Source organism: Chelonia mydas, chromosome 14 (genome assembly GCF_015237465.2).
Source record: "Chelonia mydas isolate rCheMyd1 chromosome 14, rCheMyd1.pri.v2, whole genome shotgun sequence".
NCBI classification, from domain to species: Eukaryota; Metazoa; Chordata; order Testudines; family Cheloniidae; genus Chelonia; species Chelonia mydas.
Genome location: NC_051254.2, coordinates 33,644,456 through 33,666,463, shown reverse-complemented (window position 1 = coordinate 33,666,463; position 22,008 = coordinate 33,644,456). Strand labels below are relative to the sequence as shown.

The window sequence follows — 22,008 nt, the reverse complement described above, 5'->3', positions numbered from 1 at the left end:
CAGAGGTCCTCGTCTCTTCCGTGCTCTCTACTCAACACTTACACACCGTTATACAGCTTCACCTCCCTTTCCATTGGTCATTTGGCAACATAACTTCTCCTTTCTTGCCCTTCCACTTTGGCTGCTGTTCATTGGGCAGCACAGCTGCACCTGTCCTCTCTGCCCTCTTGTGGCCCTAGACAGCATAATTGCATCTCTCCTCATTTCTTACCTACTGCTAGGTGGGTGCTGTTTCAAACTATAGCCACTGGGAACAAAATCGTACAAAAAATGATTGCAACATTAGTGGCTACAAGAGCACATACAGTGGCAGCAGCTCTCAAAGGCTTAGCAGGGGTTTCCCATCCATCCAATGCCTTTCTGTTGATGTGGGCTCTGTGTCCAATGGAAATGCATAGATTGAAGCTACCATGACAGATTCCCAGTGGCTCTCCAGGCTGAGATTCTCAGAGCCGTGTAAGGTGATATGCATCCATCTCCCATTTCAAAGGGATTTGGGTAACTAACTCTGTTATGTCCCTTGTGAAATCCCTTCCACAGAGTCGGAGCCCTACAATTCTCACTGGTGCCCAGCTCCCCGACCTCTGGCCAAGCCCTGACGTGCTCCCAGTGACTGAGCCAGCACTGCCGTGTTTGGCATTGCAGGAGTTCTGCCCGTTGGTAGGTGGTAGCTGCTTCCTCTCACCATAAGTTGCCTCACCCCCTGAGGAAAGGGCCCTGCGTGGAGCACAGCTGTCTGTGGTACCTGGGGCTGACTAGACACTGTGCCCTCAGAACTAGCCCTCTCGGACATTGGGCTTTTTGCAGTTAGTTTTGGGGACGCTCACTGTAACAGGTCCCCTCCCTTTGAACTGCTCTGTGCAGCTGGTGGAAGCAGAGCAGCTGGTGCCCTGCAGGGCCATGAGCAGAGTCCCTCGTCCGTGACCGTTTGACAGACCCAACCCCGGAACGGCCCCAGTTCTACGGGTGCCCTGGCAAACCCCCAGCTGGGTCTGGGCAGTCCCAGTGCACCTGGCGTGTGAGTCTACCTCTTTGTTTGCCCAACCTCCCTGTCTCCAAGGGCCCAGTATGCCTGGAGCTGTTGCTTTCCCGGAGCTGGTCACAGCCGGGTGTAGCCCAGATAAGAGCTATAACGCTGTTCCTGGTGAAGTGTCCAGAGGTCACTGCTGGGGCCTGGTTGTTTGCCTCCGGCCCCTGTGAGTTCAGTGAAGATGGTTGGTTTGCAGAGGGTTATGATGGTAATAAGCACAATTTCAGGGGTGGCAGATTTCCCAGGCTTACGTTCCCATTTCTGCTGCACAAGGAGTCACTATTTTCATTGTCCAAACATTTATTTTCATCAAGAATGGCTTTTTTAAACATCTAAACAATTGGTTAACATTTTGTCTCCATTCTGCCTAGTGCCCATAACTCCATGATGGGAACATGGTTATGGCCACCTCCCTTCCTGGTCCTTCCACTGAGATGGACAACACTGAGTGCTGAGATTTTCACTAGGACTTTTCAACTTAATTTGAATGGGGGATGATTGCTTAAATCACCCAGACGGCCTGAGGTTTTCAAAGCTAAGTTATTATCTCAGAGTCTCTGCACGTTTTTGCGAAAGCCACATTTACTGACTGCTTTCCTCAAAGCTCCCTTGACCTCTCTGTTTCTCAGGCTGTAGATGAGGGGGTTTACCAGGGGGGGCAGGACCGTGTAGCAAAGAGAGAGCACTTTGTTTAGGTCTCTCAGTGTATCATGTTTCGGTAGCATGTAGACAATCATTAGGCTTCCATAGAAAATTGTCACAACAATGAGGTGAGAGGAGCAGGTGGAAAAGGTCTTTTGCCTCCCGGTGGTGGAAGGGATTCTCAGGATGGTGGCGATGATGCACACGTAGGATGTCAGGGTTAGTAGGAATGGAGGCAGGGTGAATACACAGGATAGTATGAAATCCCCCATAATGACCTGGTGTGTGTCACTGCATGAGAGTTCCATCAATGGGATGACATCACAATAGAAATGGTCCATTTCATTCGGGCCACAAAATATTAACTGTGATAGGAATAAGACTAAGATGGTAAGAGCCAAAAAACCATTTAACCAGGAGCCAGCAGCCAATTTGAAGGAAAACCTAATTTTCATAAGAGTTGAATAGTGCAGGGGTTTACATATCGCTAAATACCGATCATAAGACATCACTGCTAGGAGATAGCATTCCGTAGCCACCAAAGAACCAAAGAAATACAGTTGTAAGATGCAGCCACTGACTGAGATGGTTTTGTCCCCAGTCAGGAGACTGGTCAGCATCCGGGGCACGATGGCTGCGGTGTAGCAGGTCTCTACACAGGACAAATTCCCCAGGAAGAAGTACATGGGGCTGTGAAGATGCTGGTCAGCCACAACGAGCACCACAATGAGGGTGTTCCCAACCACGGTTGCCATGTAGATCACTAGGAAAATTAGGAAGAGAAGAATTTGTAGGTCAGGGAGATCCCCGAATCCCAGGAGTAAGAATTCAGTGATGGCTGTTTGGTTTCTGCAGTCTGCCATTGGTTGAGTCTAGGAACAATAAATCTGTGCGACTGAATTGGAAGGACACAGAGTTAAAAGTTAATCAAACCTTGTGAGTTAATTCCATAAATATTCAGAAACTCCCTCCCTCTCCTGGTTACAGGCTGAAATTTTAAGACTAAATTTAGATTTCAGAGCAAAGTGCCAGGAAACTGAGTCCGAGGACAGATCATTGCTCTGATGGGGAAGAGGGTGTTCGACATGGATACCAGTGATTACTATAACAGCCCATTTATCTGGTAGCCACATACTAATATGACAGATCAGATCATTTCTCTGTCTATCATAGCCTATCTAGTGACATACCAGAGCTTAACAATGATGCTTAAATGCTGTATTACTGGCAATGGCTAGAATCATGCCTTGTCTTATGAGTCAAAATCAAACATCAACTAAAATCTTGGACTGAGATTTTTCAATGTGGTCTAGAGTTCTTAGGCAAAGGTCCTTCTGTTAGATTTCTTTCCATTAATTCTAACAATATATCCTGGTATATTCAGCATTTCAGTGCCCTGTAGGAGAAGGAATAATTTTCACCCCCTCACAAGAAATCAGTTCATGCCATAAATTATGAAGTGGAGTAAAATTTCCCTTAGTGCCTGTGCTGGTGATGGTAACGTGGTGAGGGACTGGCAGTGCCTTTTCTGTTTCCCAACATTAACTATGAAGCAGTAATAAAATACAGCTCTTTGGAGGGTGGATCTTAGGAAGGTGCAAAACCAGGCTGATGTGCAACCCTAACTGGGGAATGACCCTCCCCACTCCATAATGAGTGTGGGATGATAATACAGGAACAGGAAAGGCACTGGGTGAACAAAGATGCTGTCCCTAAACTCAGAGTCTAGAAACAATCTGGCATGTGTGTTCCGGGTTAGTAAGACTGTATCACCACTCGCCACCCCATTAAAAGTCATGGAAGACCAGAGACATTCCAGAAGACTGGAAAAGGGAAAATATAGTGCCCATCTTTAAAAAGGGAAATAAGGACAACCCGGGGAATTACAGACCAGTCAGCTTAACTTCTGTACCCGGAAAGGTAATGGAGCAAATAATTAAGCAATCAGTTTGCAAATACCTAGAAGATAATGAGGTGATAAGTAACAGTCAGCATGGATTTGTCAAGAACAAATCATGTCAAACCAACCTGATAGCTTTCTTTGACAGGGTAACAAGCCTTGTGGATGGCGGGAAGCAGTAGATGTGGTATATCTTGACTTTAGTAAGGCTTTTGATACTGTCTCTCATGACCTTCTCATAAACAAACTAGGGAAATACAACCTAGATGGAGCTACTATAAGGTGGGTGCATAACTGGTTGGAAAACCATTCCCAGAGAGTAGTTATCAGTGGTTCACAGTCATGCTGGAAGGGCATCATGAGTGGGGTCCCACAGGGATTGGTTTTGGGTCGGGTTCTGTTCAATATTTTCATCAATTATTTAGATAATGGAATAGAGATTAGACTTATAAAGTTTGCGGATGATACCAAGCTGGGAAGGGTTGTGAGTGTTTTGGAGGATAGGATTAAAATTCAAAATAATCTGGACAAACTGGAGAAATGGTCTGAAGTAAATAGGATGAAATTCAATAAGGACAAATGCAAAGTACTCCACTTAGGAAGGAACAATCAGTTGCACACATACAAAATGGGAAATGACTGCAGAAGGAAGGAGTACTGTGGAAAGGGATCTGGGGGTCATAGTGGATCACAAGCTAAATATGAGTCAACAGTGTAACACTGTTGCAAAAAAAGCAAATATAATTCTGGGATGTATTAGCAGGTGTGTTGTAGGCAAGACATGAGAAGTAATTCTTCCACTTCTGGGCACCACATTTCAGGAAAGATGTGGACAAATTGGAGAAAGTCCAGAGAAGAGTAACAAATATGATTAAAGGTTTGACCCACATCCCAATCCTGACTCTGGCTCTGGCTCTGACCCTCGGCTTAACTCTGACTCTGATTTTTGCTTGACCCTCAGCTTGACCCTGATACTGGCTCTGACTCCTGGCTTCAGTTCTGGGATCCCCAAGCTCCTGCCACTAGTCCTGCCTACCTTTGCCAAGGATTCTGGAAGTTTTCCTGGACCACCCCTCACACCTGTAGAAGGCCAGCGCTGTGGGACATGGAGGCAGTGGGTCACCCCCTACCCAGAATGTTCCAAGGGGCACTAAACACGCCTGAACAGGTTGGCAGCCCTCGGACAGAACTTCCCATGGTGCGAACACAAGTGGGGCAGCTTTGACCAATGCTCCGTGGAGTAGTTGGGTTACATCCTGTCTCCGAGGGCCTCAAAATGGACTCCAGGAAGGTGAACGCTGTTCGGACCTGGGCAGCACCCCTGGAACATCAAGGAGCTGCAGTGCTTCCTTGGGTTTGCTAATTTTTATAGGCACTTCATGCCTGGGTTTTCGGACCAGATAGCCCCATTGACAGTGCTCCTCCACAAACACACCTCCTTCACCTACTCTCCGGAGGCTCAACAGGTGTTCGACCAGCTCAACATGGCCTTCACCAGTGCTCCAGTCCTGATCCATCCTGACCCAATGCGGGCCTTTGTCAGTGAGACCGATGCATCTAATGTTTCAATTGGGATCATACTTCCCCAAGAATCAGGCCCCCAACAGCACCTGCTCCCTTGTGCTTATTATTCTCGGAAACTCACACCCAGCAGAACAAAATTATGAGATTTTAGATACAGAGCTTCTAGCAATCAAAGTCACCTTCAGGGAATGGCACCACCACCTTGAAGGTGCCCGACACCCAGTACAGGTATACACAGATCATAAAATCTTGGACTATCTCCGTAGGGCAAAGGCGCTGAACCAAAGACAGCTTCAATGGGCCCTGTTGTTCACACACTTTTATTTTACCATCACCTATCACCAGAACAAGGCAGCCAATGCCCTGTCCTGAAGAGGGGAATACTTCCCTGACCATACCCAGCTGAAGTGCATCCTCAAGCCCTATAATTTCCTGGATGCTCTATTCCCCAAGACCACTTCCTCCTTTAGTTAGTAAGAAGGCGGCCCTCAGCACCTTCAGACACCCTATCTAGACTCTAGGTGGTTATTACTGTGGATTTGATAGTCAAGCTTTCCTTATCTGCCAAGCATCATCTTCCTAGAAGAACCTGTCTGGGCAGCACCCCTAGAAGAGATGATGTAAGGCCTAGTGGGTCTATAGGACTACCAGGCAACAAACATCCCCACATTTCTACCTGTAATTTGATTATTCCTTGCAACACACAATCTGCAGTGTTTTAACACCAGGGGAAGTTCCGCCTCATGTGATCTGACTGGTCTTAGCGATCCCTGATTGGCTCCTTGACCCTATATAAAGTGATGGGGTGTAAAAGGAAGTGTCCAGCGTCTGGTTGAAGAAAGGCTGTTTCAGTGGTGACTGTGGGGTGCTGGCTCGGTGGCTGGCTGGGCAGAGTGAGATGGATGAGAGAAACGAAACTGAAACCAGGCTAGGCCATGAGTATAGTGAAAGCATTGACAAAGACTGGATGCAAGCAAGGAAAAAGAAAAGGGGAGATTCTCTGCACCCAGAAGAAGAACCAGCAAATAGGAGGGCAGGAAAGGGAAATGGGGGGAAATTACCTAACAGTAAAATCCATAGATAAGGACATAAAGATAGGGGATATCAACCCCCTGAGAATGGCAGAGGGGATCAAAAAAGTGCTGGAGATAGAGCAAGAGCTAAGATGGTACCTGCTGGAGACTCATTAGTGGAATGTAAAAACAAAGACCAAGTAGGGACACTCCTTAAGACAAAGGTGCTAGGTAAAATAAAAATGAGTTGTCAGCTACCCAAATTCCTCACAGAAACAAGATGGGTAGTATCTGGGGTGCCAAATGAAATTTCAGGAAAGAAAGCAAGGAATAGGTGGAGATAAGGTGATAAGTGCTAAGAGGCTAATTAGCAGAAGAGGCAGTGATAGCAAGTGCTTGACAGCTGTGCTGGTCACATTTTAAGGGAGGGATGTGACCAGATAGTCCAGAATATCAGAGTAACTTTAGGGTATCAAAGTCCTATAGTCCTCTTTCTGTGAGATGCTACAGCTGCCAGAGATTTGGTCATGTTGCAAATAATTCCAATGGGAAAATACAGCGCAGTAAGTGTGGAGGTGACCATTCATAGGATGACTGTGAGGAAGGGACAGAACAAAAATGTTGCAACTGTGGAGGAAAACACAACTCAGAATATGCAAGCTGTACTGAGGGGAGCAAGCTAGAGAACTACAAAAAACCCAAGTTGCTAATAACATGTCCTGTGCAGAAGCAGTTAGGAGATACCTAAAAGAGAACCTGATGTGAGGAAAGGCAATAGCCTGCAACAAATTAATGGGAGGGAATGAGTAACGTTGGGATGAAAAGAGATTAATTGCGTTAATGGTTGATGTAATCAATTGTAGTTCTCAAACAGGAAAGAAAACAGAAAATGAGAATTATAATTAAAGCTGCAGGCTAGCAACCTGTCAGTGGAACAACTTTAGACTTTCCTAAGTGAAACTACTATGGACGGTTAGAAACAGGGGTTACTATTTTCAGCTTGAACGCCCACAGCTTAATAGCACAAGGGCAGGAATTAAAGACCAATATTTTTGATATGAAAACAAAGCCTGATCTAATATGCATACAAGACTTGGCTAATACAAAAATGAGACTATAAAATCCCAGGATATGGTCTATATGGACAGGATAGAGAAATGGAAAAGGTGGGGACGCATAACCTTTCACTAAGGTGAACCTGAAGTACCTTGAAGTAGAGATTAGAAAGCTTAATATCAAGGATAATGCTATTGAGATACCAATACAAAACAATTCTGCATCTCTAAGACTTTATCATGTTTATAACCCATGCAGGAAACTAGAGGCTATGGACCTGAAAGAATTCATTGCAAGTGTCACATGCCCACTCATTGTCTGTGGTGATCTGAATAGTCACAATCGATTGCGGGGAAGTAAGAAAAACATGGAAAATGTTCAGAGCAAATCTTTGAAGAGAATAATTTAGCAATAAATGATGGAGCACCTACCAGGTTCAATACAGCTGATGGAAGCTTCTCATGTCTGGATCTGGGACCATAGGGAGTGAATGCAGCTGTGAAATTGACAGAGGGGTGGGAATGGCTAGTGGCCATGTCCTGACATTAATTACATCTCAAGGAAAAGGATATCCCCACTTGGAATCTTAAAAAAGCAAACTGGAAAAATCTTTGGAAAGAGAAGTGAGCAATATGTGAATAAGTAATGTATCTGTGAAGATATTGAGGAATTCTGTAGTAATATTAATAAAGGAATCATAAAGACAGCCAGCCTCGCTATTCCTAGGTACCAACACTGCCTGAAGATAGGAAAAGTGTACCATGGTGGAACAGAGAATATGAAATGGTAATTAGGGAAAGGAATAAGGCATATAAGACAGCAAAAAATCCTTAAATAATGGACTTAATGAAATATAAAAAAGTAAGGTAGTTTCACAAAGGGCTATAAAAAGGGCAAAAAGAGAGAGCTGGACACCATAACATGGGAAAGCAGTAAAAATACCAATACAGCAAAGATTATATATAAACAAACTAGGGAAAGGAATGGAATAAAGAGTAAGAGTCACGTAACACCAAGTCTTCCAGTTGCAGGGCATGGAGTAATAAGCTCTAACAAAAGAAAAGCAGAAACTCTGGCCACCATGTTTCAAAAAGTCAGTAATGATGAATATCAGAAGATACAAATTAGGGAGAAGAAAAGAACATTAAGGATAATTATGAGATGAAGAGGTGGGATGGGAGAAGGATGTGGATATTTTAAATGTAAACTTTAGTGTGGCTTCGGTAAAACCATGGAAAGTATAGTAAGGGAGAGAACAGTAGCACACCTAGAAAGAAGAAGGTTTATAGATAAAACACAAAGTGGGCTCCAGTAAGGTGGGAGTGTGATTGACCACGTTGTCAGGATAGAGACAGAAGCACAAAAAAGCATGAGAATCATAGAATTAATTATACTAATATTCCTGGGCATAGAAAAAGCCTACAATGCGTTATGGAGAGAGGAACTACTTCATAAAGTGGCCTCAGTGGGTAACATAGGAAGAATGTACAGATGGATAAGGAACTTCTTAGGCAAAAGAACTGTACAAGTCCTATTAGGGAAAGCTTTCTCCAACGTATAGTAAATTGCAAGTTTCAGAGTAACAGCCGTGTTAGTCTGTATTCCCAAAAAGAAAAGGAGTACTTGTGGCACCTTAGAGACTAACCAATTTATTTGAGCATAAGCTTTCGTGAGCTACAGCTCACTTCATCGGATGCATACTGTGGAAACTGCAGAAGACATTATATACACAGAGACCATGAAACAATACCTCCTCCCACCCCACTCTCCTGCTGGTAATAGCTTATCTAAAGTGATCAGTCTCCTTACAATGTGTATGATAATCAAGTTGGGCCATTTCCAGCACAAATCCAGGTTTTCTCACCCTCCGACCCCCCCCCACACACACACACACTCACTCTCCTGCTGGTAATAGCTTATCCAAAGTGACCACTCTCCTTACAATGTGTATGAAAATCAAGGTGGGCCATTTCCAGCACAAATCCAGGTTTTCTCAACCCCCCCCCCCCAAAAACACACACACACACACACAAACTCACTCTCCTGCTGGTAATAGCTTATCCAAAGTGACCACTCTCCCTACAATGTGCATGATAATCAAGGTGGGCCATTTCCAGCACAAATCCAGGTTTTCTCACCCCCACCCCACCCCCATACACACACAAACTCACTCTCCTGCTGGTAATAGCTCATCCAAAGTGAGCACTCTCCCTACAATGTGCATGATAATCAAGGTGGGCCATTTCCAGCACAAATCCAGGTTTTCTCACCCCCCCCCCCCACCCCCATACACACACAAACTCACTCTCCTGCTGGTAATAGCTCATCCAAACTGACCACTCTCCTTACAATGTGTATGATAATCAAGGTGGGCCATTTCCACCATAAATCCAAGTTTAACCAGAACGTCTTGGGGGGGGGGGGGGGGTTAGGAAAAAACAAGGGGGAATAGGCTACCTTGCATAATGACTTAGCCACTCCCAGTCTCTATTTAAGCCTGAATTAATAGTATCCAATTTGCAAATGAATTCCAATTCAGCAGTTTCTCGCTGGAGTCTGGATTTGAAGTTTTTTTGTTGTAAGATAGCGACCTTCATGTCTGTAATTGCGTGACCAGAGAGATTGAAGTGTTCTCCGACTGGTTTATGAATGTTATAATTCTTGACATCTGATTTGTGCAGGTCACGAGCCTCTGATAGTACAACCTATCCTGAAGGATGACCCAACACTCTCACAAATCTTGGGAGACAGGCCAGTCCTTGCCTACAGACAGCCCCCCAACCTGAAGCAAATACTCACCAACAACCACATACCACACAACAGAACCACTAACCCAGGAACCTATCCTTGCAACAAAGCCCGTTGCCAACTGTGCCCACATATCTATTCAGGGGACACCATCACAGGGCCTAATCACATCAGCCACACTATCAGAGGCTCGTTCACCTGCACATCCACCAATGTGATATATGCCATCATGTGCCAGCAATGCCCCTCTGCCATGTACATTGGTCAAACTGGACAGTCTCTACGTAAAAGAATAAATGGACACAAATCAGATGTCAAGAATTATAACATTCACAAACCAGTCGGAGAACACTTCAATCTCTCTGGTCACGCAATCAGAGACATGAAGGTCGCTATCTTACAACAAAAAAACTTCAAATCCAGAGTCCAGCGAGAAACTGCTGAATTGGAATTCATTTGCAAATTGGATACTATTAATTTAGGCTTAAATAGAGACTGGGAGTGGCTAAGTCGTTATGCAAGGTAGCCTATTCCCCCTTGTTTTTTCCTAACCGCCCCCCCCCCCCCCAGACGTTCTGGTTAAACTTGGATTTATGGTGGAAATGGCCCACCTTGATTATCATACACATTGTAAGGAGAGTGGTCACTTTGGATAAGCTATTACCAGCAGGAGAGTGAGTTTGGGGGGGGGGGGTTGAGAAAACCTGGATTTGTGCTGGAAATGGCCCACTTTGATTATCATGCACATTGTAGGGAGAGTGGTCACTTTGGATGAGCTATTACCAGCAGGAGAGTGAGTTTGTGTGTGTATGGGGGTGGGGGGGTGAGAAAACCTGGATTTGTGCTGGAAATGGCCCACCTTGATTATCATGCACATTGTAGGGAGAGTGGTCACTTTGGATAAGCTATTGCCAGCAGGAGAGTGAGTTTGTGTGTGGGGGGGGGGGGGCGGAGGGTGAGAAAACCTGGATTTGTGCTGGAAATGGCCCACCTTGATTATCATACACATTGTAAAGAGAATGGTCACTTTGGATAAGCTATTACCAGCAGGAGAGTGGGGTGGGAGGAGGTATTGTTTCATGGTCTCTGTGCATATAATGTCTTCTGCAGTTTCCACAGTATGCATCCGATGAAGTGAGCTGTAGCTCACGAAAGCTTATGCTCAAATAAATTGGTTAGTCTCTAAGGTGCCACAAGTCCTCCTTTTCTTTTTGTAAATTGCAAGTGAAACTCCACAGAGCAGTGTAGTTACGCCAGCCCTCTTTAACATCATGATAAATGATGGCCCTGCAAGAGATGAGTATAGGAATAGGGATCATGTTTGCTGACTGTGCCATATGGATCAAAAGCAGAAACCTTGAAAGTGCCACCAAAAGAATGACGATGCACTTAAGAGAAGTGCAGAATGGGGAGAGAGGTGGGGCTTCATATTCTCATAGACAAAACTAAGGGAATGATCCTCACAACATGGAAAAGCCAAAAAGATGTAAAGTTATAGCTATCTGACCAATAGATAAATATACTGACATTACAAATTCTTCGGTGTGATATTTGTTAACAAGCTCACTTGGAGGGACCATACTGAAAGTATTAGATAAGTGCAAAAGTCAAATACCTTTGGAACATCCTGGGGAGTGGATATGAAAACGGTGGCAATGCTATACAGAGCACTAATTAGACCAGTTATTGAGTATGGATGCCCGGCCTTTGGGTCAGCAATGAATACAAATCTGAACTAGATTATATCCACACACACGCATTGCATATCAGGTGGTGACTTCATTACTGTATCTCTGTACTACAGATATATGCATTTCCATCAGCTGCTGCTAACTCTTAGAACGAAGCTCCCAGACTTAACCTTTTTGGGCCAAAGTACGAGGTAATAATGAAGATAGTTCTAAGCTAACCGGTTAGGACAAAAACTCAACATTCCCCATGTAAATAAGGTACAGAAGTGGATAGCTGATCTTCATGAAAAGAAGGGATTGAAAGAGACCAAAATGTATAGCTATGGGAAAATACTCTATCATTAGAAAATCACCCCCGGTCGGGAAAGACGTGGAATTATATAATGAAATCAATAAAAGAATGATAGACAAGATGTCACAATTATATTGACTTGCTATAAGTGGGGACACTATTGACAAATACATACAGAGGGTTCCAAAGAGGAAAGAACAGAGTGGGAACAGCTTCCTGTGTGCCCTCACTCGGACTCAAGAAAGCTGTATGGCTAACTTTGTATCCGTCTTTATGGCTGAGATACACAGAGATTATGCTAGCACTGCTTTACATGTGTGGCCGGCTGCTGTGGCCATCCTGTCTGACTCCTTATCAGGGCTGCAGCAGGCAACTCACAGTGGTGAGTCTGACAGCAGAAATGATTTTCTTAATGATATATTACTGCTAACAGCCAGACTGGTGGAACTGGATATAACCAACGTAATGCATGGATCCTGGTGCAGACAGGGATAGCAGGCAACGAATTGGCTGGCAAAAAGTGTTATTAATCACAAACAAGTTGACCTCGGGATCCCCTTAAGCAAACTGGAATTTAAACACCTAATCAAAAGTGAGCTAAGGAAGGAATGGCAAGAACTGTAGGCAACTGAAATGAAGGGGAAAAAAATCCTGATTCTGCCTCCGGCTCTGAACCTCAACTTCACGCTTGACCCTGATACTGACTCTGAGCCCTGGCTTCAGTTCCGGGATCTCCAGCTCCTACCACTTGTCCTACCTACCTCTGCCCAGCATCCTGACACAGACTGTGTATCATAAAAATGAATACAGATACTTCCCACGTTCTTCACAGAAAGTGAATCTTAAATTGCTCATGCTTAATTACTCAAGCACTTTAATACCCCGGTTCGGAAGGTGATATATAAATGCAAAGCAGCAGCAGTTTGGAATTGGGTGCTCACCTCTATTCATAGGACAGCTCACACTTCAGTCGATGAACTCATTTCTCAGGGTTTGAGACAAGGTGGGTGAGGTAATACCTTTTATTGGACCAACTTCTCCTGGCGAGAGACATGTTTTCAACTACACAGAGCTCTTCAGGGTTTGGCAGACAGGACTCCAGTTCCACTGAGGTTCTTGTCTTTCATCATTCTGCAGAAATGGGACTTTCTCAGTAGAGACCTGCAGTTACTTGAAGGGACGGAAAATGGGCTTCCCCTTCGATTTAATAAGTGTAAATGCTCTCTCATAGTTGTATTCTCTCTTCGTGCTTTTCAAAATGGTCCCACTTCGACCTTTTTCGCACTTGGTTCATTTTGTGTCTCCAAAGCGTTGTAGCTAACAATGCCCACTGTGAGTTGCAATTATACAAGTCCCACTGTACATCATGTTTTAGTCTAATGATCCTTTGTGGAAAATATTTTAGATCATGGACAAACACCAGCTTACATTTTTGGGAGATGCCTGTCCAAGGTGATGGCCAGTTATGATGTACTTGCACTGCCCCTGCATTAGTATTCAAGATATGCTGCCATCTAATGGGCATTTTTGAAAATAGCTGCCCATGTCTCACTCTTACAACATGCTGCCACCTAGTAGCCATTTTACAGTATAACTTTCCCATTATTGTATTGGCTACTGAACTCTATTGGTCACTAGTCAGTATTTCTGATGCCCCCCCCTGCCATCTAGTGTCAATTTTCCAGCATGACAGCCTGTTGCTCTTCTCTCCTCTAGTGGATTCTTTTCGCTATAGCTGCCTCTTTCCCATTCTTAAAAAACAAAGGAGGACTGGTGGCACCTTTGAGACTAACAAATTTATTAGAGCATAAGCTTTCGTGAGCTACAGCTCACTTCATCAGATGCATACTGGGGAAAATATAGTGGGGAGATTTTATATACACAGAGAACATGAAACAATGGGTGTTACCATACAGACTGTAACAAGAGTGATCAGGTAAGGTGAGCTATTACCAGCAGGAGAGCGGGGGGGGGGGGGGGGGAACTTATTGTAGTGATAATCAAGGTGGGCCATTTCCAGCCCTTTATAAGAACAGTAGGAGGGGAAATAGTTTTACTTTGTGTAATGACACATCCACTCCCAGTCTTTATTCAAGCCTAAATTAATTGTATCCAGTTTGCAAATTAATTCCAATTCAGCAGTTTCTTGTTGGAGTCTGTTTTTGAAGTTTTTTTGTTGAAGAATTTCCACTTTTAGGTCTGTAATCGAGTGACCAAAGAGATTGAAGAGTTCTCCAACTGGTTTTTTAATGTTATAATTCTTGAGGTCTGATTTGTGTCCATTTATTCTTGTATGTAGAGACTGTCCAGTTTGGCCAATGTACATGACAGAGGGTCATTGCTGGCACTACAATAGGGTGCCCCCCCCCCCCGGCTCTCCTGCTGGTAATAGCTCACCTTTCCTGATTACTCTTGTTACAGTCTGTATGGTAACAGCCATTGTTTCATGTTCTCGTGTATATAAAATCTCCCCACTATATTTTCCACAGGATGCATCTGATGAAGTGAGCTGTAGCTCACGAAAACTTATGATCTAATAAATTTGTTAGTCTCTAAGGTGCCACAAGTACTCCTTTTCTTTTTATGGATACAGAGTAACACGGCTGCTACTCTGAAATCTGTTGCCCATTCTTGACTCTCAGGTCACCCGGTGGCCGTTATTTAATATAACAGCCCATAACTCACTCCATAATATCTGCTACTATCCACCATTCACTACGCAGCACAGAGGTCCTCTTCTCTTCAGTGCTCTCCACTCAACACTTACACACCGTTATACAGCTTCACCTCCCTTTCCATTGGTCATTTGGCAACATAACTTCTCCTTTCTTTCCCTTCAACTTTGGCTGCTGTTCATTGGGCAGCACGGCTGCACCTGTCCCAGTCCTCTGCCCTCTAGTGGCCCTAGTCAGCATAATCACATCTCTCCTCATTTCTTACCTACTGCTAGGTGTGAGCAGTTCCAAATTGTAGCCACTGGGAACAAAATTGTTCAAAAAATGATTGCAATATTAGTGGCTACAAGAGCATATACAATGGCAGCAGCTCTCAAAGGTTTAGCAGGGGTTTCCCATCCATCCAATGCCTTTCTTTTGATGTGGGTTCTGTTTCCAATGGAAATGCATAGATTGAAGCTACCATGACAGAATCCCAGTGGCTTTCCAGGCTGAGATTCTCAGAGACGTTTAAGGGAGATAAGCATCCATCTCCCATTTAAAAGAGATTTGGGTGACTAGCTCCGTCAGGTCCCTTGGGAAATCCTTTCTGCAGAGTTGGAGCCCTACAATTCTCACTGGTGCCCAGCTCTCCTGCTTCTGGCCAAGCCCTGACGTGCTCCCAGTGACTGAGCCAGCACTGCCGTGTTTGGCATTGCAGGAGTTCTGCCCGTTGGTAGGTGGTAGCTGCTTCCTCTCACCATAAGTTGCCTCACCCCCTGAGGAAAGGGCCCTGCGTGGAGCACAGCTGTCTGTGGTACCTGGGGCTGACTAGACACTGTGCCCTCAGAACTAGCCCTGTCGGACATTGGGCTTGTTGCAGTTAGTTTTGGGGACGCTCATTGTAACAGGTCCCCTCCCTTTGAACTGCTCTGTGCAGCTGGTGGAAGCAGAGCAGCTGGTGCCCTGCAGGGCCATGTGCAGAATCCCTCATCAGTGACCATTTGACAGACCCGACCCCAGAAATGGCCTCAGTTCTACGTGTGCCCTGGCAAACCCCCAGCTGGGTCTTGGCAATCCCAGTGGACCTGGTATGTGAGCCTACCTCTGTTTGCCCAACCTCCCTGCGTCCAAGAGCCTGGACCTGTTGCTTTTCTGGAGGTGGTCACAGCCGGGTGTAGCCCAGAAAATAGCTGTAAATCTGTTCCTGGTGAAGTGTCCAGAGGTCACTGCTGGGGCCTGGTTGTTTGCATCCGACCTGTGTGAGTGCAGTGGAGGTGGATGGTTTGCAGAGGGCTATGATGGTACCAAGCACAATTTCAGGGGTGGCAGATTTCCCAGGCTTACGTCCCCATCTCTGCTGTACCATCAGTTACTATTTTTATTGTCCAAACATTTATTTTGATCAAGAACGGCTTTTTTACAGATCTAAAAAATTGGTTAAAATTTTGTCTCCATTCTGCCTAGTGCCCAGTTAATAACTCCATGATGGGAAAATGGTTATGGTCACCTCCCTCCAAGGTCCTTCCACTGAAATGGACAACACTGAGTGCTGAGATTTTCACTGACACTTTTCAATTTAATTTTAATGGGGGCTGATTGCTGAAATCAGCCAGACAGCTTTGAAAACCTCAGGCTACATTATTATCTCGGAGTCTCTGCACATTTTTGTGAAAGCCACATTTACTGACTGCTTTCCTCAAGGCTTCCTTGACCTCTCTGTTTCTCAGGCTGTAGATGAGGGGGTTTAACAGGGGAGTCAGGTTCTTAAAAGAAGAATTTTAATTGAAGAAAAAGTAAAAGAATCACCTCTGTAAAATCAGGATGGGAAATACCTTACAGGGTAATGAGTTTCAAAACATAGAGAATCCCTCTAGGCAAAACCTTAAGTTACAAAAAGATGCAAAAACAGGAATATACATTCCATTCAGCACAGCTTATTTTATCAGTCATTTAAACAAGAATCTAACGCATATCTAGCTAAACTGCTTACTAAGTTCTAAGACTCCATTCCTGTTCTGTTCCCAGCAAAAGCATCACACAGACAGAGAGAACCTTTGTTTCTCCCCCTCTCCAGCTTTGAAAGTATCTTGTCTCCTCATTGGTCATTTTGGTCAGGTGCTAGCTTCTTAACCCTTTACAGGTGAAAGGTTCTTCCTCTGGCCAGGAGGGATTTTAATGGTGTTTACGCTTCCCTTTATATTTATGACACGCCCCCCAAATCACAGATAGGGTGAAATGCTGGCTGTGATTTCTTCCTGGAGCTCTAGGAGAAAACAGAGTTAATAAGACACATTCACCTCTAAATATACTACCAAGTATATAAAGACTAACAATATTTTCCACATCTCAAGGACGATTTTAACCAGTTGATTCTGGGAAACTTTCAAGGGAGAGTGCATCAGCCACTTTGTTAGAAGCTCCTGAGATGTGTTGGATGTCGAAATTAAAATCTTGGAGAGCTAAACTCCACCGAATAAGTTTTTTGTTATTTCCCGTGGCGGTATGAAGCCACTGTAGTGCAGCATGGTTGGTTTGCAGGTGGAAACGCCGTCCCTGAACATATGGACGTAGCTTTTCCAGAGCGTAGACAATGGTGTAACATTCTTTTTCACTGACTGACCAGTTGCTTTTCCTCTCAGACAGCTTCTTGCTGAGATACACGACAGGGTGGAATTCTTGATCCGCTCCTTGATCTGCATTAAAACTGCTCCCACACCACGCTTGGACGCATCTGTGGTTACTAGGAACGGTTTGTCAAACAGTTAGCACAGGGTCAGACATGAGTGTTGCTTTAAGCTGGTTAAAGGCCTTCTGACACTCTTCGGTCCACTGAACGGCATTTGGCTGTTTCTTTTTGGTTAGGTCTGTCAGTGGGGCAGCGATTTGGCTGTATTGCAGTACAAATTGCCTGTAATATCCGGCCAAACCTAAGAAGGATGGGACCTGTTTCTTTGACTTTGGGACAGGCCATTTTTGGATAGTATCCACTTTGGCCTGTAGGGGGTTGATAGTTCCTTGACCCACCTGGTGTCCAAGGTAAGTCACTTTGTTTAGACCTATTTGACACTTTTTAGCCTTAACAGTTAGTTCTGCCTCGTTTATGCATTCAAAGACTTTTTGTAGATGTTCCAGGTGTTTTGCCCAGGAATCCGAAAATATGGCCACATCATCAAGGTAGGCAACTGCATATTCTCCTAATCCCGCTAGGAGACCATCTAAAAGCCTTTGGAAGGTGGCAGGTGCATTCCGCAGCCTGAAAGGGAGTACATTAAATTCATACAGCCCGATGTGTGGTGAAGGCTGACCTTTCCTTGGCGGATTCATCTAGCGGTACCTGCCAGTACCCCTTGGTTAAGTCCAAGGTAGAGATGAACTGAGCCCGTCCCAGTTTCTCTAATAGTTCATCTGTGCGTGGCATTGGATAGTTGTCTGGGCGAGTTACAGCATTTAGCTTATGGTAGTCCATGCAAAACGTATCTCCCCATCTGGTTTGCGAACTAGAACCACTGGAGATGCCCATGCACTGACAGAGAGGCAGATTACACCCATCTGTAACATATCCTGGATCTCCCGTTCTATAGCAGTTTTAGCTTGAGGAGACACCCGGTAAGGTTGGACTTTAATTGGGTGAGCATTGCCTATGTCAATGGAGTGGTATGCCCGTTCAGTCAGTCCTGGGGTGGCTGAGAACATCGGCGCGTAGCTAGTGCACAGCTCCTGGATCTGCTGTCGCTGCATATGCCCAAGGGTCATGGAGAGGTTCACCTCTTCCACGCCACCAGCACTTTTCCCTTTGTAGTAGACACCTTCAGGCCACTCAGCGTCATCTTCTCCCTGGGCTCTAAACTGACAAACCTTTAATTCTCTGGAATAAAAGGGCTTTAGAGAATTAATATGGTACACCTTAGGCTTTCGGTTGGAGGTGGGGAATGCAATGAGATAATTAACAGCTCCCAGGCACTCTGGGACCGTGAATGGCCCTTCCCACAACTCTTCCATTTTATGGGCCTGGAGCGCCTTTAAAACCATGACCTGGTCTCCTATTTTGAAGGAACACTCTCTGGCATGTGTATCATACCAAACTTTTTGCTCTTTTTGAGCATCCTTTAGGTTTTCTTTAGCAAGGGCTAAAGAGGTTCGGAGGGTGTTTTGTTAGTTGGTTACAAAGTCCAGAATGTTAGTTCCTGGAGAAGGTGTAAACCCCTCCCATTGCTGCTTCACCAACTGTAATGGCCCCTTAACCTCGCAGCCATATACAAGTTCAAATGGTGAAAACCGTAAACTGGGATGTGGTACAGCTCTGTGGACAAAGAGCAACTGCAGCAACACTAGGTCCCAATCATTGGAGTGCTCATTTACGAATTTACGTATCATGGCCCCCAAAGTCCCATTAAATTTCTCCACCAGGCCATTTGTTTGATGATGGTAAGGGGTGGCAACCAAGTGATTCACCCCATGAGCTTCCCAAAGGCTTTCCATAGATCCTGTGAGGAAATTAGTTCCTGCATCTGTGAGGATGTCAGAGGGCCAACCTACCCTGGCAAAAATGTCTGCTAGTGCCTGGCACACACTTTTAGCCCTGGTGTTGCTTAGAGCTACTGCTTCCGGCCATCGGGTGGCAAAATCCATGAAAGTCAGTATGTACTGCTTTCCTCTGGGTGTCTTTTTCGGAAAAGGACCCAGAATATCCACAGCCACTCACTGAAATGGAACTTCAATGATGGGGAGTGGCTGGAGAGGGGCTTTGACCTGGACTTGGGGTTTTCCCACTCTTTGGCATACTTCACAAGACCGGACATAGGTAGAAACATCCTTGCCCATTCCCTCCCAGTGGAATGACCTCCCAACCAGTCTTTGGTCCTGTTCACCACAGCATGGCCACTAGGATGATCATGGGCTAAGCTCAAGAGCTTGACCCAGTACTTAGTTGGAACTACCAACTGTCTCTGAGGATGCCAGTCTTCCTGGTGTCCACCAGAAAGAGTTTCCTTGTATAAAAGTCCTCTTTCTACAACAAACCTGGATCGATTAGAAGAGCTGAGAGGCAGTGGGTTGCTCCGTGCTGCCGTCCAAGCTCTCTGGAGGCTTTCATCTGCTTCCTGTTTGGTCTGGAACTGTTCCCTTGATGCTGGAGACATCAGTTCCTCATTGGATTGTGGACCTAGGCTTGGTCCCTCTGGAAGCGACGTAGGGGATGGGGCTGTTTCCGTTGACTGTGAACCGCTCTCCGCTGGTGCACTATGTTGGGGTTCAGGCTCCGGCTGACCCTCTGGTGGGTTATCGGCTGCTGCTGGTTCAGGTTTGGTGGGGCCCTCTGGTGTTGGGGTTGCAAGTACTGGATTCAGTGCTGGCAATGGGTCTGGTGCTGGTTGTTCCGCCGGTTCCGGTTCTGGGACTGGCTCTGTCTGGGTCTCTGGGACTGGATCCACCACTGCTGTTGCAGTCATTGGCCTGAGGTCCGGGTCCATCACCTCTGACCAGGTCCTGATAGAAGTTTTCGGAACAGAGCTAGGCGTGACGGCTTGTTTAGCCTGGCTGCCGGTGTTAGGATATAGATATTCAGGTCTGTCTGAAAAGGCCTGTACCTTAAGAATTTAGGTGTATTCTTATCACTTGGCTAGTTAGAGGTATAAAAGAAAGAATCAAAATCACTGTCTGCCAGTGTAAGGTCCTTCTCTTACTGTGACAGTCTGAGGCCCTGTTCTTAGGCTAAAGCCTTTGGCTAAGCGACAGAGGCAGCCATAAGCTGGGAAGCGACCGGTCACATCCTCACATTCCAAACTAGTCACATTGGAAGAAGGTGCTATTGGGCTGTTAGGAATACAATCCTGTCCTGATAGTGCCTATCACCTCCAGAGAAAGGGAAGTGCTAGAAGATGTAAAAGGAAATTTAGGTTGATAGTTTTCTGTCTGGTAAGAACTCACTTATCAATAGACACAGCTGGGAAACTCTTATGTCTTTACAGATGTAGTTGTGAAATTCGCACTTCTGTATTGTTTTGTCATTATAGTTCCCACTTTGCTATTGTTTATTGGCATGGTCTCTGTCTGGTTCTGTGATTGTTTCTGTCTGCTGTATAATTAATTTTGCTGGGTGTAAACTAATTAAGGTGGTGGGATATAATTGGTTAGCTAATCATGTTACAATATGTTAGGATTGGTTAGTTAAATTTCAGTAGAATGATTGGTTAAGATATAGCTAAGAATATTACAATATAAATTACGGGCAAACAGGAAGTAAGTTGGGATTCGAAAATAAGGAAAAAGGAACTTGGATTTAAGCTTGCTGGAAGTTCACCCCAATAAACATCAAATTGTTTGCACCTTCGGACTTCGGGTATTGTTGCTCTCTGTTCATGCGAGAAGGACCAGGGAAGTGGGAGAGTGAAGGAATAAGCTCTCTAACAGTGAGTGACCATTCCCACCCTCTTGGCTAGCTTCACATGATTGGCCAAGTCTTCCCCCAACAGCATGGGGATGGGATAATCATCATAGACTGCAAAAGTCCACATTCCTGACCAGCCCTGGTACTGGACAGGCAACTTGGCTGTAGGCAAATTGAAAGAGTTGGACTTGAAGGGTTGAATCATCACTTGGATCTCTGGGTTGATTAAATTGGGGTCCACTAAGGAAGCATGGATATCTGACACTTGTGCTCCGGTGTCCCTCCATGCGGTGACCTTCTTCCCGCCCACACTCAAAGTTTCCCTCCGCTCCAAAGGTATCTGGGAGGTATCTGGGCCTGAGGACCTCTTGGGTGATTCTGGTGCAATGAACTGTAATCTGTTGGGGTTCTTGGGGCAGTTGCCCTTCACATGCCCCGGCTAGTTACATTTAAAACATTGTCCAGCTGACGGATCCCTGGGGCGAGGTGGGTTGCTGGAGAACAGTGTGGCGGGATAAGGTGTCTGGAGGGTTCCTTGGGGGGTAGGTGGGGCCTTGGGCTGCCCCCGGTAGTAGGGTGTGGTCTGAGGTTCTCCCTTCTGGTCTCCGCTCCAACTGTGACCAGTTTTTTTCTTTTCTGCCACCTCCACCCATGTGGCTCCAATCTCCCCCGCCTCGATTACAGTTGTGGGCTTCCCATCTAGGATGTATCTTTCTATTTCCTCAGGAACACCCTCTATGAACTGCTCCATTTGCATTAGGAAGGGCAAATCTTCCTGATCTTTAACACTTGCTCCCGATATCCAGGCTTCCCAATGTTTCACAATGTGGTGGGCATGTCGGGTAAATTACACGTCTGGTTTCCACCTTAGGGCTCTGAACCGCCGATGGGAATGCTCGGGTGTTAGCCCCATTCTGACTCTCACCTTGGTTTTAAACAGTTCATATTTGTTCATGTGTTCCTTAGGCATTTCAGCCGCCACCTCAGCTAAGGGTCCACTGAGCTGCAGCCTCAGATCTACCATGTATTGGTCTGTAGAGATGCTGTACCCAAGGTAGGCCCTTTCGAAG

At 45.3% G+C, this 22,008-nt stretch overlaps 1 protein-coding gene across 1 annotated transcript in view; it reads right to left on the bottom strand.

Annotated features, from left to right (window-relative positions):
* Positions 1-1,578: 1,578 nt before the first annotated feature.
* The window catches only part of LOC119567660 (olfactory receptor 6N1-like), a 34,829-nt gene continuing 14,399 nt past the window's right edge, over positions 1,579-22,008 (bottom strand). Inside the window, exon 3 of the mRNA XM_037914450.2 lies at positions 1,579-2,567. Coding sequence (XP_037770378.1) covers positions 1,579-2,535 — 957 coding nt within the window. The 5' untranslated portion in view covers positions 2,536-2,567. The remainder of the gene's footprint in view (positions 2,568-22,008) is intronic.